Source organism: Vicugna pacos, chromosome 3, assembly GCF_048564905.1.
Source record: "Vicugna pacos chromosome 3, VicPac4, whole genome shotgun sequence".
NCBI lineage: Eukaryota > Metazoa > Chordata > Mammalia > Artiodactyla > Camelidae > Vicugna > Vicugna pacos.
The window spans coordinates 90,461,604-90,477,647 of NC_132989.1; the positions used below are offsets into that span (position 1 = coordinate 90,461,604).

At 39.7% G+C, this 16,044-nt stretch overlaps 2 protein-coding genes across 4 annotated transcripts in view; one reads left to right on the forward strand and one right to left on the reverse strand.

Moving 5' to 3' along the window:
• Nucleotides 1-1,090, reverse strand: part of NNT (nicotinamide nucleotide transhydrogenase) — an 89,406-nt gene extending 88,316 nt beyond the window's left edge. Inside the window, exon 1 of the mRNA XM_072958734.1 lies at nucleotides 817-1,090. The gene's annotated coding sequence lies outside the window, so the exon portion shown is untranslated. The remainder of the gene's footprint in view (nucleotides 1-816) is intronic.
• The window catches only part of PAIP1 (poly(A) binding protein interacting protein 1), a 28,411-nt gene continuing 13,326 nt past the window's right edge, over nucleotides 960-16,044 (forward strand). The window contains exons 1-4 of one of the 3 annotated variants that reach the window (XM_006207702.4): nucleotides 960-1,112; nucleotides 2,467-2,633; nucleotides 9,795-9,980; nucleotides 13,448-13,560. In XM_006207702.4, the coding sequence (XP_006207764.1) occupies nucleotides 2,538-2,633; nucleotides 9,795-9,980; nucleotides 13,448-13,560 (395 nt within the window). In that variant the 5' untranslated portion in view covers nucleotides 960-1,112; nucleotides 2,467-2,537. Of the gene's footprint in view, nucleotides 1,113-1,322; nucleotides 1,877-2,466; nucleotides 2,634-9,794; nucleotides 9,981-13,447; nucleotides 13,561-16,044 lie in introns of those variants that run through there. The other 2 variants (XM_006207703.4, XM_072958738.1) reach the window with 2 other exon arrangements.

Consider the following 16,044-nt stretch of genomic DNA (forward strand, 5'->3'; position numbering starts at 1 on the left):
CACTTTTTGCTGGCTTTCTTCCCTGACTTCATTATTTTTGCCAACAATCAACAGAATGAATCACATATTCATGATTGCCCTCATTAAAGCTATTTTCTCTTTCATCTGGCTGAAGATCTTAACATTTTCTTCATTAGCAAGAAAAGAAAATGGTTAATGAGAGTTTTTCTTAACTGAAATGATTCTCAAGATTGAAAAGCATTAAGCCTTGCTCAAAATACAGGGCTACAATCAGAATCTGTGAAGATGGTTCTATCTAACCGTAAAGAGACCATTTTTTTCTCCTTTTCATTACTGATATTCATCCTTCATTTGGCTTTAGTACCATCAGGTAGGTCTGATTTTTTTAATTACATATTAAACAATGTCTAGAACTTTGCTGGGCAATGCAGTAGCCACTAGCCACGGGTGGCTGTTGAGCACTTGAAATGTGCCTAATCCTAAATGAGATATGCCAAAAGCGTAAAATACACATTGGACTTTGATTAGTATGAAAAAAGAGAAAATATCTCAATATCTTTATATTAATAACATGTTGGAATGATGCCATTTGGATGTATGGCCTAAGTAAAATATATTATTAAAATTAACTTCACCTGTTTTTTACTCGTGTAACGTGCCTTCTAGAAAATTTATAATTACATAAGTGGCTTGTATTTGTGTCTCGCACTATATTTGATTGGGGACAGCACTGGTAGAAGATGGAAAAGAGGGGAGTTTCATTGAAAGGTACTTTCTTAAAATTTCGGATGGAAAGAGAAAAGGGAAGAGAGTACAGCTTGGTCAGGGTGTGACCTACTGTGATCAAAAACCTACTGTGAATTGAGACGGGCGGGGGGCGGGCGGCGTGTTTTGATTCTGTTCCCATTCCCCTCTCCTTCGGCTAACGTAGCAGGTGGTAGAGCGTCTTCCAGAGCCCCCTTCCAGACCAGAGCCCTGGTCTCGGCTGGCGCGGGGTCATTGAACACACCTGCGCGCCCACGGAGGTGCGCGTCCGCGAGCCCTTGCGCCGGCTCCACGCCCCCTCCCCCCGTATTTTTATTTTCCTGGCATCAACCGTCAGTCTCGCACTTCTCTCTTGAGAACCATCGCGTAGGCCGCGGCCGCCGGCGGTAAGCGCCCCTCTCTGCCCTCAGCCCGGCCGGGGAGTCGAGGTGGCCCAGCCAGGCCTCCGCGGCGGGCAGGGCTGTCCAGCGGCCTAGGCTCCGCTCGCCGGGTGGCCTGCTGGGCCGCGGTTGTCCGCCCGCCGCGAACGGGAGGAGCTGCAGCGGGCGCGCCCGGGGCCTCCGGGCCGCGGGGGGCCGCTGTGACCCGCCTTCGCCCCCGCCGCGCCGAAGGCGGGGGAGCCGAGTTTTGAGGGGAGAGTCGGAAAGCGGAGGGTAGCTGTGGGGGGCGGGCGGTCCGGAGCGGCGGGTTCGGCGGGTGCTCCAGCTGCCGTCCGCTCCGCCCGAATCGCGGAGGAGCCGAGCAGGGGCTCGCCGCCCTCCTCCTCCATGCGGCCCGAGTGAGCGCGGCGGCGAGAGCCGGCCCGCGGCGCCTCCCCCCGCGTCCTCTCCTGAGCGCAGCGGCAGCGGCCCCCGGAGGAGGAGGAGGAGGAGGAGGAGGAGCATGTCGGACGGTTTCGATCGCGCCCCAGGTGCTGGTCGGGGCCGGAGCCGGGGCCTGGGCCGCGGAGGGGGCGGGCCTGAGGGCGGCGGTTTCCCGAACGGAGCGGGGCCTGCTGAGCGGCCGCGGCACCAGCCGCCGCCGCAGCCCAAAGCCCCGGGCTTCCTGCAGCCGCCGCCGCTGCGCCAGCCCAGGACGGCCCCGCCGCCAGGGGCCCAGTGCGAGGTCCCCGCCGGCCCCCAGCGGCCTCCCCGGCCCGGGGCGCTCCCAGGTACGGAGCCGCTCTAGGGGACCCCGTCCTCCTGGGCCAACGCTTCCCCACGGCCCTCCGCGCACGCCCCAGGTCGGCGCGCTGTCTCCTCCTTCCCTCCCCGGTTCCCCGAAAGCATTCCCCGAGGGATCCGGTTGTGACGGGGTGGGGACGGGCCCGGAACGGGGTTTGGAAGGTGGCCGCCGAAATCCTTTGTGCTTCTCGGCTGGGGGAGGGGCGCGGTGCGCGGTCTCCGAGTTCTGCAGTCCCGGGAGGAAGTAATAATCGCCTCCCCCGCCCCAGCCCCCGAAAGGGAGGCCTTAGGCGGGCAACCACCTCTTTCTAACCGACTCCTTAAAAAAGAAAGAAAAAAGGGAAAATAAAGCCCTCAAGCATTCATTTAGGAGCCAAATATGTTCATAAAGGGGCTAAAGCAAGTCTATTGTTTCTTTCTGCAGGCTCTCTGTTCATATCCTGGCGATAACCTTAAATTTCCTGATGGTTCTTGTTTAACTTAAAAGCCAGCCCTGCTCAGATGGCTTTTCAGTACATAGTAAGTTGTTATACAAAGGAATGAACGCATGTAACACGGCTTTTCCCCCCTTTCTCAGAACAAACGCGGCCCCTGAGAGCTCCACCTAGTTCACAGGATAACATCCCACGGCAGAACTCGGAGTCAGCAATGGCTAAACCCCAGGTGGTTGTAGCTCCTGTATTAATGTCTAAGCTATCTGTGAACGCCCCTGAATTTTACCCATCAAGTTATTCTAATTATACAGTAAGTACACCCTTTTAGTACAACTCTGGGTTAATATTACTGGAATAATGTGGTTACTGTGTCATTTATCAGTATGCTGATGCTTTCTGTACTACCCATAAAAACATTTTAAGAATTTATTGAAATGGAGAAACAAAGTTGACTCGAATATATTTTGTAGTTTTTATATTCAAGGTATCAGAATATAAGCTTGAGAGTAGGCAGTCTTGTTTGTTCCCTGCTGTATTTCCAGCGTCTGTAGACACTGTCTAGACTAATAAACCTAATGTAAGTTAAGGACACCTTTAATCTATAAAACTGAATCTATGTCCAGACTTCATGAACAACCTACACAATAGCGGCCTGGCAAAGTTAATTTTTAATATGATTTTAGCACGACAGCTGAATATTCATTGGTAGCTTTAGGGTAAATCAAACTGGTTTTGCTGTAGACTAATTGAGGTAGGCTTTTTGAATGTTGAGAAGTACACATCTGGGCACACACACATAGAAGTGTTTCTGGTTCTAATTAACTATTACATAGAAATGTAGGGAGTTTTGATGAAATGTTTACACAGATATAAAGAACTTTTAAACTGTCAGATTTATCTTTGTCAATAGCTAAAATTTTAGAAATTGATCACACTTTTCTTAAACAGCAGGAGAAAACACCAAGCACAATTGGAATATCTAGGAAGGAATTGTGATAGGTAAATGCATAGCAGTTAATTGTAGCTAAAAGCGGGCAGGGACCATTCCGGATTTAAGAAATGGTAGTACTTTAGCTTAAGTCCTGTCTTTTCTGTTGTCTTAGTTTTTTTAACATATAAAATAGTGTACACAGAGTTTGAATAATGTACACAAAGTTTAAGTCAAAGTTTTATAAAGTGAATACTCAGTCAAACAGCATCCAAATTAAGAAAAAGGATGTTATCAACATCCCAAAAGCCCGCTCTGTCCCCTTCTAATCATTATTGCTCTCCAAGGATAACCAGTATTTTGATTTAACATTAGTTATGCCTCTGTTCAATATTTATATTAATAGAGTCATATAGAATATATTATTTTCCTCACTTTCATTCAACATTGAAATTAATACATATGGTAGCATGTAACTGGAGGTGACTTATTCTCAGAGCATTCCACTGTATTAACATTTGTCTCTTGATGAACATTGGGGTAGCTTCCACTTTGGGGCTGTTAGATTAGGGCTGCTACTCTGGTTTGTGTCTCAGTGGACAGACATTTGCCCTTATTTCTCTTGGTGTATACCTGGGAGTGGAGTTTCTGGGACATAGGGTAGCCAGCTTAGTAGAGACTGCTAAGTATTTTTCTGAAGAGATTGTTCCAATATATGCGTTGAGTGCTGTATGGTTTCCAGTTGCTCTACTTTGACAGCACTAGGTATTTGCTGTTTAAGGTTAGCCTTTGTGGTGGGTGTGTGGTATCTAAGTTGTGATTTTTAAGTTGAATATACTTGATAACTAATGGTGGTACACCTTTTTTGTTATTTTGGGGTGGGGTGGGAGGACTTTACTTCCATATTTTATAGAAAGTATGGAAAAGCTTTATTCCATGTTTTAGAAACTTCATGTATCTTACACTGCATTAGGAAAAGAGCTTTGGGGCTGGAGAGGGAAAAATGTAGGCATAGCAGGAAGAGCAGCTGATTTGGGGTGAAATGGGCCATCAATTATGTAAAGTAGAAATGAGAACAGCTTGGATCCTTGCCAAAAAATTGTATGTCTCTTTGAGAGGAAGGAACCATTGGAGAGCTGCTGGGTAGTCGAATAAACCCTTAAGGATACTTATCTTAACAGCCACAAATGGTTCCTCATTTGTTTTCTTCCTATTGATTTGGGCTATTTTATGATAGGAGGGAGGCATTTTTTTTTTCACAGTTATGTACCGACAAGTTTTATACATAGTTCAGGAGAGCAGCGTGTGGAGCCACTTCGTCTGAGCCACTGCCATCTTTTAGGCATTCTTTGATATCCTCTAGTAGGTCAGCTCCTGCTGTTCTCAGTTTGCCAGAACAGATTAAAAACTGGAAGCCTGTGGCTCACGAGTGGACTGCAGGTGTGTCTTCTTTGACCCTGAGTGTTTTTTTTAAATGGGGCTTTATGATAAGTTACCAATACTTAAATATTGCAAATCTGAATTTTCTGATTTCTCTTAAAATTGTAAGCTTTGGTCATACTGGACTGTTATTTTGACAGAGCAAAAGTTGGCTGGAGCTGAACAGAGGCTGCCCCTTTAGATGGAGTGTGAGCTCTGATTTGCTCACTGGCTTACTTCATTAGCCTCTAATCCACCTGGATTCTATAGGCATTCACACTTGCTACTCCTGCCCCAGTATATTCACTGGCCTTACCCTTTTACTCTCTGTCAAAGCTGAGTTTTTCTCAATTGACTTAGTTACAGAAAAGCAAAATCCTTGTTTTTCCCCGACTCTTTAGGTAAAATCTGGTTGTGAGACAAACTTTTCCTTATTAACCATAACTCAAAGTTGTTATATTCACTGTTTCATTCAACGAATAGTTGAATACTTATCACGAGTCAAGGACTAGGGATACAGCAGTAAACAAAACAGACAAAAATTCCTGTCTTCACAGAGTCTCTGTTCCATGGTGTCCTGGCTGGGTTTCTAGAAATTCCTTGAGTCTGCTTTTTTCATACACTATTTTATGAGAAGCTATTGCTTGGTATCCTTAAGCTGGATCTGCTCAAAGAATGGATATTTAAAAAAATTTTTATGATAGTCTTTTGCTGTGCTTTCATAACTCTTCAGAAACTCCAAGCCCTTTTATTTTCAGTCCTTCCTCAAATCCCACTGCTAGAATTTCCTGTTTTCCATGCCTTCTTACCAGTAAGTTACTGTATCCATCTGTTCCTGGGCATTGCTTCTCAGGTAAATCATTACATCTTGAATATTTAATCACAGCTCACTTATGAGAAATGAAAATACCACACAGGAGTTCATAAAGCATTTATTAAGACACAAAATTTCTCCCCACCTGTGTGCGCATGCATGTACTTACACACATACACAAACACACAATCCCAGCTTTTTTCTAAAAACATCTCCCTACAAGTTACCAGTTTTTCTTCTGCCTTTCAGTAGTGACATTCTCCAAAATGTAAAATTATTCACTCTTGGTACTACTTTACTTCTCACTGACTGTTCAAACCTCTGCAGACTGATCTCCTTAATTGTACTGATACTATTTTTGTGACAGTTACTGGCATTTTGGGGGTTTTAAAATCTGTTGTCCTCTTATCTCTCATCTTAATAGGTTTTGTTGACCATACTATGAACTGTAACGTTTAACAGGTCCCAGTGTGGGTCCTGTGTGAGGTGCTAAAGGTACCTTTTCAGTGTTTCAAAAGTTCTTCCTATTTCTATAAGGCCTGAATATTTAAGATACTGATTTTTATTTTAATTTACTCCTAAGACAATGCAACCATCATTCACTTCAGAATTCAACCAATGAAATTATTCTGTAGCATTTGATACTATGACTACTTTTACCTTTTTCTTTGGCTTCTGTGACAGTACCACATCCTCCCAATTTGCAGATCATTCCTCCTTCCTTCAGACTGCAGTTTCTGAGGTTCTGTCTTTTTTCTGTTTTGTTACCTCCCTTGGTGATACTACCTACCCCCTAGAATCTAACCATCACCCACCTACCTCTGATAACTCTGGAATCTAATTCTTCCTCTCAGCTCCAGGCTTGTGTTGCCATTTGTTTGACCTCATCTGAGGATCTCACCTCCAAACTCAAGTATAAAAAATACTTTATCTTCTACAAACCTCTTATATTTTTATGTTCTAACTAGCTGCTCAGTCTAAAAACTTGGTGGTGAATTGACTTGATTTTCTCTTTCACATTCTTGCCCCCTTTCAATCAAGTTAACTAGAGTAGTCTTGACTGTTTTCACCACCTAAGTATCTGATAATTTCCTTTTACTCCCACTGCTTTGGCTAAGGTTCTCATCTCTTGACAGTGTATTGAAAAGTGCCTACCATGAAGTGAGTTTTCCAATTGATGTCCTTCCTAATCTCTTGTCACAGAACTCTAAAAAGATAAATAATGCTCAAACATTTCTCAGCTTAGAAGCCATTTGACTTCACATTGAAGACTGAAGAAATCTGTACTTTAAAAAATCTAGTACTGGAGAACTTAACCCAGGCTTTGATTCAAACATGTTAGAATGCTTATCTGTTCAGAATACTCCATGCCTCCTTTTTCGCTTCAAGTGACAGGCTCTGAATCCCCTGTTCTGCTATATTCACAGCAGCTCTACTTCATCCTTTACTTTCACACTTCAGATTCTCTTAAAAGAATTACATTCATTTGACGGAAAAAAAGACTGAAGTCAGTGTTTTAAAATACATTTTGCCAAAAGGAATGACATTTGATAGAAGCAAGAAATTAATACTGTCAGCTGAGACCTGTAGACTGCCTGTTTTTATCATTACCAGTAGGTACTATAAATCTTAACAGTAGGATACTATAAATCTGTAAAACTGCACTACATCAGAAACTTAAACTAGATAAAAACTTAAACTAGCTTTAACTGTAAAACTCACACATGTACATAGTCAACATTAAGATAGTGTATGCTCTTACAATGCTTAACTGCTTTCACAATTTTATAAGATTCAGTATTTATAAGAACATTACCTACAAAGATAACTATTATCCCTTGGCTGTCTTTCCAGAAATTTCCACTGCCTGTAAGTCTCTTCTTAAGAAAGTCAAATTGTACTTAACATGGTTCTGATCCTCTTCTAATTCACTGTATTGAGAGAATTTTTGTATTAATACATGTAAATATATCATTTTTATTAAGTGGTTGTATTATATTCCATAATACAGATATAAGGTAACATATTTAACCAGTTCTGTGTTCATGAACTGTTGGATGGGTTTTTGGCAACATGTATCCTTGTTTTATATGTCAGAGTTGGGTTTTAAGAATTTGTTGGTTGTTTGGAATATAGAGGTTAAAAGCACAGGCTTTATTCTGTGCTCAATTTTTTAAGACTAGCTATATGACCATGTGCAAATTACTTGAGTTGGTACATGGTCTTTCCTTGCTCAAACCCACCCTAGCCACCACCCTTGCTGTGGTTTTTGCACTGCCTCTTAAACCAGTCTCCTTAGTGTGGTTCCCAAAACCCCATACCATCTCCTCATTTGTCTCATTGATCCCAGTAGCAAATGCCCCATCCTCAGTTTCTGTTCTGGCCTTTCTTAAAGGTGTCAGTCAAGTATGTATCTCCCTGGGGCCTATATGCTTCTTGTGCCCACTGCATAGAATATCTTTCCTCATATTTTATGACTGACTTTTTTTTCTGCTCTTTCTCAGTTTAGATGTTAATTCAGAATCCTTCCCTGACCATTTTCATTATATCTCAATGTCTGAAGGGTGCCTTCCATCATAAAGCATAAGCTCCATGAGAGGAGGACTTGTCTGCTTTATTTATGGTATGACTGTACTCCCAGCACCCAGAACATTCTTTGGTATTCAGTAGGCATGCAACACTCCAGCAGTTTTGAATGAGTAACATGCTATACATGCAGCTGGTGGCTGGTAGCTTATAATAGAGTATCATCCTAAGTGTAGTGATCCCTCTGCTTTTTGGATACGTTTTATGCTTTAGCCCCTTTAGGTATGAGAACATGACTCTTGCATTTGGAATATGTTTCAGTCTTTTCTAAAAATTTAAAAATTGTTGAACACTTAGTGCCTTACTATGTGCTACTTACCAGTCCAGGGGCATTTACTGATGCAACTCACTTAACTCATTTACTCATTTAATCCTCAGTCACACAGCTGTAATGTTTATAATTCATGAATTTGTATTTCATCAGTTTAATGCCTTTATCTTACAATAGAGTACTTTGGATTCAAATGTGTGATCAGACAAATATTTAAATATAAGAGTATGAACACTATATAAGCATGATATGGGCACATTAGTCTGCTCTTCCTGCAGCTGATCTTATTTCCTGAGTGTCTTTCATAGTACATGCAAGTGCCATGTTAAGTATCACTTTAGTGTCTAGAGATACATAAAAATTAAGCAACATGGCCTCTAAATGGCAGTCAGCTGAAGAAACAGTTGGTCAGCATCAACAGTGGAGGAATAATTAGCTATGTTAGTTTTTCTACTAAGATTTTATGTCCATCCCCAACATGGAGCTTTCCTAAGGGGAATTTTGACCAAGTGTGATGATTTTTTTTTCTTTATGTGGTCACTGAGTTTAGAACTTAACCTCGTCATAAAATGCTTCCAAACCTCTTCATAAAATGCTTCCATATTGTAGTCATAATTCTTTCATGTGGTTTCTTATTTGACTTCTTTTGGAAAGGGGTAAGTTTCATCAAGCAATATAGTTATTAGTGGATCATAATGGTTAAGTAAAATGCTTTGGGTGATATTCCAGGCATTGTCAGTATAAACATTGATACTGTTAAACCTTTTGCAGTAGTCACCCAGCTCAGCCTCTTGCCATTAATTAAAAGGTTGAGAACTACTAAAGGTGAGAGAGATATTAGTTGAAAACAGTGCTATTATCAAGATTGGCTAGTTGGACATAGGAGCCAAAAAGTCTCCCTCCACTGTACACTATTTTATTTTATAGTCAGTTAACTATATTTCCCTGTCCTTGGGGATTAATAGACAGGTGACAGACCTTACCTTTTTTTCAATATAGAGATTGTCACATAGCTATAAGAATACAGAGAAGGGTATAATGAATCCCCATGGCCTCAGTAGTTAGCTATAGGTGGCCATTCTTATTTCTATCTCTGATTGCTCCCCCTCCCATTTTGAAACAAATCCTGGATCTTACTGTATCCGTAAATCTTTCTTAATTGTGATATTGGAATTGTAGTGAAATATTGATTTTAAACTTTATTTTTCAGCCATTCAGTAAATCTGCCAGGGGTGAGAAGATAATTCCCTAGCTGGCTGGATGGAACCCTTCTGTTATGACATTTGGCCATTGGGCAAGAAAGAAGGGTAGCTCAGTGGGTTTTAGCAGGTGAAGGATTCTTCGAAATTTCATTTGAGCTAGAGACATCACAACTTAAAGTTGCCTTATGTTTATTTTAGACAGTTGCATGAATTAAATTTTTTTTTTTTTTTTTTTACGTTTTGCTGTATAGGAGTCCTATGAGGATGGTTGTGAAGATTATCCCACTCTGTCAGAATATGTTCAGGATTTTTTGAATCACCTTACAGAGCAGCCTGGCAGTTTTGAAACTGAAATTGAACAGTTTGCAGAGACCCTGAATGGCTGGGTTACAACAGATGATGCTTTGCAAGAACTTGTGGAACTCATCTATCAACAGGTAGGTTGGTTGATGGTGTAGGGTGATCACTGGATCGATTCCATGATGCCCAAGGATGTGGCTGCTCCCTGTGGTGAGGGAGGCTAGGTTCATGTTCACCAGCTTCCACACTCCTTGATTCTTTGTGGTTCATGAGAGCTTTTAAGTCTCCTGTATAAAATTCCTGTTGTTAGGGATCCAGGGCTAGAACCGAACTGCAAATCCTCCTGTGTAGCAAAGGCTCCATACAGGCAATTGGAAGGAGCTATGGCATTTGTGAGGAAAGCTACATGAGTATCCTATCTCTTTTCCAACATGCCCCCACCATTTTGCAGGATCTAAATGTAATAATACACGAAAAAGACCTGTTTTCCCCTAGATGTTGAATTATATAGCATTATTATTAGAGTAAGGGAGAAAAAAATCACTGAAGAACTTTTTTGCCTCATAAATGATTCTTTAAAAAAAAAAAAAGGACCACGAAACACCCTGACTTTAGTCTTAACATTTCTCCTTGTCTTTATTTAAAAATTTCAAGGATTTACATCTTATTTGGTTAAATCTAATGTCAGTCTAGGTTGTTCACAGAAAGTTCAGTTTTAATTCTAGCATACTGGTCATTGACACATTAATGCTGTTTTAAGTGGGGGAAAATAGACAATACTGGATTTTTGAAGACAATTTTAAGGTCAGTGAGTGAGACTGGCCAAAAACAGAGTTGGATTAAACAGAAATACAACCTTTAGTGTTCTTTAAGTCATTGCTGAAAGAGCAGCTCAAATTTAGAATATATGAAAGGGTGATTTATGATAGCAGTTTGAATTTTTTTTATATGCTACCTAGTGTTTCATTTGGCCACTTCCTGGTTTGTTTTGGATTGTTACTGGACCTCAGTATTACCTGGCCAACTCTTAAATGTCTGAAAATGCCTGAGATTTTAGGAAGATAGAACTGCTTTTTTGTCCTGATTCCTACTTTCGGATTCTGTATGGATTGAAAAGGAATATAAGTTAAGAAAATGGAAGAATTACACTTACTTGTTACTGCTTTTCTGGTTTTGGCCTAATTTCAGCTCTTCAGTAGGCTGCTTGATTATAGTTCTTATATCAGAACTATAATATTATTTATAGTTCTTATTATACTCTTAATCAGAGTTGGTTACAAAGATTTGGTTAGAAAGGCTGTAACTGAACAAACTACAATTTCTGTGATTGTCTCAAAGCCAATGCTTCAAATATGTACTTAGTATTATTTTTAAATTTTAACATTTTGGGGTCAGTGATACAGATTTATCAGTGTTTTTGAGTTGCATTAAGGGAACTCATAGCAACTAACGAAAGACCTGTTCAAAAAAAATGCAGATTAAACATATTCAACTTTGATTCTTTACCAAATACCACTGATGACGGTATCAGGATTTTAAAGAGCTAGAAACCCATAGGACTTGTACAGGGAAAGGAGATAGACATACCCGTTTTTAAGACTAGAAAGCAGGTGGGTGAGTGGTAACTGACTTGATAGATCTAAAAAGTTGAATTCTAAGCCAGTGGGGAAAGCTGAGAATTGTCCTGATTTATGATACAGAAGATCCAAAAAGTCTCTAGGATAAGGATGGAGCGAGGCTAAAAAGATTGCTTGAAAATCTAAAAACACAATTAGACTATCTAGATCTTTTTGCACTGAATAACCAGTTTGAAGCTTTATCATAATCCTTCTTGAAGTTACTGAAGGAGGTACTCCACCAAAAAGAAGATTGAAGCCAAGGGTGAAAACGTGGGAACTAGCAAATGGGAAATTTTATAGGAGAGACTAAGTGAATCACCTAGATGATGGTAAACAGAGATCCCAAGGCAATAGCCATGCACATGGCAGTCCTAGAGGGGCCAGGCTTCACTGTAATAGGGCAGAAGGCTCCAGGGAAGGCTTCCCTGGTAAGATGAGCACACTCCCTGTATTTGAAGGTCCCAGGAAGAAATTTACAAACTAGTGAGAAGTATATAAAAAATTAAGTGTAGGGAAAACAAAAGTTGTGCAAGAGGAGGAATCAGTGTCATACATGGTGCCGCTATAAACGGAAACACAAAACTAATAAAATCATAGTGTAACCATAATGGTAGGCAGAAGGATGGGGAACTAGTGGAATGGAGTAGGGTTACGTAGGATGAAAACCAAATGCCCACGTTCCTTGGTGAGAAACTAGTAAGAAATAATGTCTAAACTCAAAAATCACAGAGCATAGAGATACAGAGGTTAAAATCTTTAGCTGAAAGAACTGAAAGTAGTTGTCTATGAAAGTAAAATTGAGGTGTAGCAGGGAAGTGGGAAACTTCAAAAACCAGCCTTGTTGAACTTCTTTAAATTGTGATCATTTAAAAATAAAGGGAAACAGGCCATGGTAATAATGGTTAAAGTATACATTTTGACTTTCAAGTCTTTTGTGGAACCAGATACACACATATGATGTCAGGAGAAACCAGTCTTCCTTAATGAGAAATGTACAAGGTCCTGTGTGAGCAAGGAAATAATTAGAAATAGAAAGTTATGATTATAAAGTACTTACTCAAAGCCCAACAGTGCTGAACACTTGACCTGCAGTTAACTCCTTTGATCCTCAGTGGTTGCAAGGTATCACTCATATCCCCATTTTATACGTAGCTTAACAGAGGTTAAATGACTTGTCTAAGGTTACACACTGGTAACTAGACCAAACATAGGGTTGGAGGGGCATCAGGCCATTTGTTAGATCTAGACTCTGGTTAACTACTACCTTTGTGATGTTGGTCAAGTTCCTTAATGTGTGTTCTCTACTATTCTTTAAAAACTGCAGTGAAAGTTGAACTTCCTGAGTACTTCTTTGGCTGTATCACAGTCTGATACTCAGTGTTTCCTCACTGTCTTATTATTAAAAATAGCTTATTTGTATTGATTTATTCTTTACCCCAAATGTGTTTGGAGTGTTCTTTAAGTGTTAATCTTTCCTACTAGGGACCGTAATCACCTTTTTAAGAATCAAGAAACTGAAGCTCAGGGAGGTTTAGTGATGTCCAAGGTCACAAAACAGGCCTGGGAGTCTTGGTGTGGACTGCTAGATGCCAAAGTTGGTGCCATCCTGTTGCTGAGAAATACTACAGATCAATAGTTTGGCAAATATTCTTATTCATAATTGATACTATGCAACTGGGTACATATACACATTTTGTGCAAAATGGGTTGATGTAAAGGGAGATGTTCCCTTTGCCTTCTGCTAACCTCGGGTAACTGGTGGGGGGAGCTGGCCTTAGTGTTTTTCTTTGTACTTATTCTGGTTCTTGGTAAGGTTGGGAGGGAGAGTTAATTTCCTTATGCCTAACAATTATCGGTGACTTGTACATTTTTCTGTACAATTTTGGGGGCAGAAATGTTTTTCCTCTTTAGAATGTTGCTGTTAAGTGTTTGCATTAATAACTTGATGCATTTGTGTCATACAAACATTTTTTTCTTTTTGAAAGGCCACATCTATCCCAAATTTCTCTTACATGGGAGCTCGCCTCTGTAATTACCTGTCCCATCATCTGACAATTAGCCCACAGAGTGGCAACTTCCGCCAATTGCTACTTCAAAGGTCAGTGTGAATATATGAAATTAAAGGAAAACTACTTCTAAACATACTAGAATTTGATAGTTTCTCTTTTCTAAAGACTGTTCTTTATAAAAAGTTGCAGGGGAGAAGAGGGCAGACTATTCTTATTTGTATAGTATTGAAAGTTTATAGTCATATACATCAGTCTTTTTCTATAATGGTCTCTGCCTTCCATTTTATACTTAGAATAAGACCATTTCCTTTTCCAAGGTCTTAAAAATGTGATCACATATAGTGCTTTTGTACTTTTGGCTTGAATAAGGATCAAATTTCACTTATTGCTGCATGTTTAACCAGTTTTTCCCATACTACTTTCTTGAATGATCCTTTCCTTAATGATTAGAACTGCCACACTACATCCTTATGTTTGGGTTTTGATTCTGGACTTTCATTATATTCCTTTTGTTACTTGTTCTCTTCCTGTCTCATTACCATGCTATTAAAGAGCTGTAATTTTTTAATAGCTAGTCTAGTTACTTCCCCATTTTTTGTGTGTGGAGTCTTCTTTGCTGTTCTTGAATTTTTTTCCTCTGAACTTTAGAGTCAGCATGTGAAATCACACAAATCTTGTTGATGTTGATATTTGGGGGATGACATTAAATTAATGTAGGGAAATGAATTTTCTTATAATTTGAGCCATTTTATTCAAAACAGGGTTGTCTTTGAGTATTGTAGTTTGCCTATTAGTTCTTTAAAGATACTTTTGGTTGCAAAGTATTCCATTGTGTGGTTAAACTGTGCTGAAACAGAATAAAGATTCCAAAGGTACACTCCAGAAACACTTGAAAAATTTAAGTTTTTGGTGAAGATTATACTTCAGATACATATGTAAAAGGCATATTGTGTGGCTGACAGAACTGGCTAGTTGTTCGGAGGCAAAAAAACCAAAACAAAGATGGATTTCTGTCTCACTCTTTATACCAAAATACATTTCAAATATATGAAAGACTTAAAAGTGAAACAGTAAATACTAGGGGGGAAATTGACAAACAGTAAATACTAGGGGAAAATTAACAATTAAACAATAATCTTAGATTGGTAAATCCCTTTTAAGCAAAACATACTCACAGGCCCTAAAATAAGAGATTAAACTTAATTACATACAGATTATAATATTGAGGGGTCATAAATTTTTATGTAAAGTAAAAATAGGGAAGTTGATAACACTGGCAATGAGCTCATTTATTTAATATGAAAAGAAGAGCCTCTTAGGAATGAGTAAGAAAAAAAACAGTATTTTAATAGAAATACTTGGAATGGCTCTGAATAGGTGCAGTTTGGAAAAACATAAATGACAAAGTTATAAGAAGATATCTAACCTTACTTACAATTAAAGAAATACAAATTACAGCTTCTGGAGAGATGTAGGAGTGGGCACTTCTAGGAGGCAGGATGGCAGAAAGGCTTGCTTATCTTCCCTTGTGTTGCTTACCCCTGGCTCTGCTTTAGGGTTACCCTAGAGACTTTAAAAGGGGCTAAGTCCCTGCGCTTGGAAATTCTGATACAATTAGACGGAAGTAGAGCCTGGGCATGGTTTTTTAAAGCTCCGCAGTGATTCTACTGTGTAGTCATAGTTGAGAACTACTCTTCTGACTCTTTACCTGGTGTGTGCTTCTCTACTATGATGCTGTCAAAGATCTTGCATGGAGAAATGCTAATCATCTAACTTAATCATCTAACTTCTGTTAAGTTAAAAATGCATCCATACTTTGAAAAAGACAAGTTATCTTCACGGCTATTATCTCAGTTGCAGTGACTTTGTTCTTTATATTTTTCTGTTTTAACTTTTTGAAATAACCATGTATTACTTTTATAGTTAAAAATCTTTAGCTTTAAGTTTTAGGGTCTTTTCTGTCACCTGGATAACCATGTATGAGGTTAGAGATTTGCTTTTGTACATATTAACATATGTTAATATGTAATTTAATAGTCATGGCACTTATAAAACAAAAGTCATTTCATCGAAGCTCTTACCTGCAAAGTCATAAAAGGAAGGACAGAGAAAGGAAAGCACCCAACAAGCTACTTGAATAACTGCATTGGAGTTAACTGATCCTTGCCATTAGTAACCAGAGTGTTCTACTTACCGATGTCCCAACTTTTTTCTGATGAGGGTTTAATATGTATGAGAAGGTAACAAATATCTTTTCATATCTGAATCAAACAGATACCCATTTAATATAGCTTGTAAGCATTGGACTCGGCCACGCAGGCATAATAAACTGCTGGGTTTAGGGCTGAAACATAAACTGACCCAAGGTAAATTCTTGGACAAGAAGTGACTTTGTTTCTTTAAAAAAATTTTTTTTTTTCCCAAACAACCTAAACTGGTCTGGCAGATATGAAAGCCATTAAGTCTTTCTAAGCTGCTCTCTCAGTCTTTAAAAGGAGAACTATCAAAATCAGTCTTCTAAAACACATGCCTTTCCTAGAATGTTCTCACCACCTTACTGATAAAAATAAGAA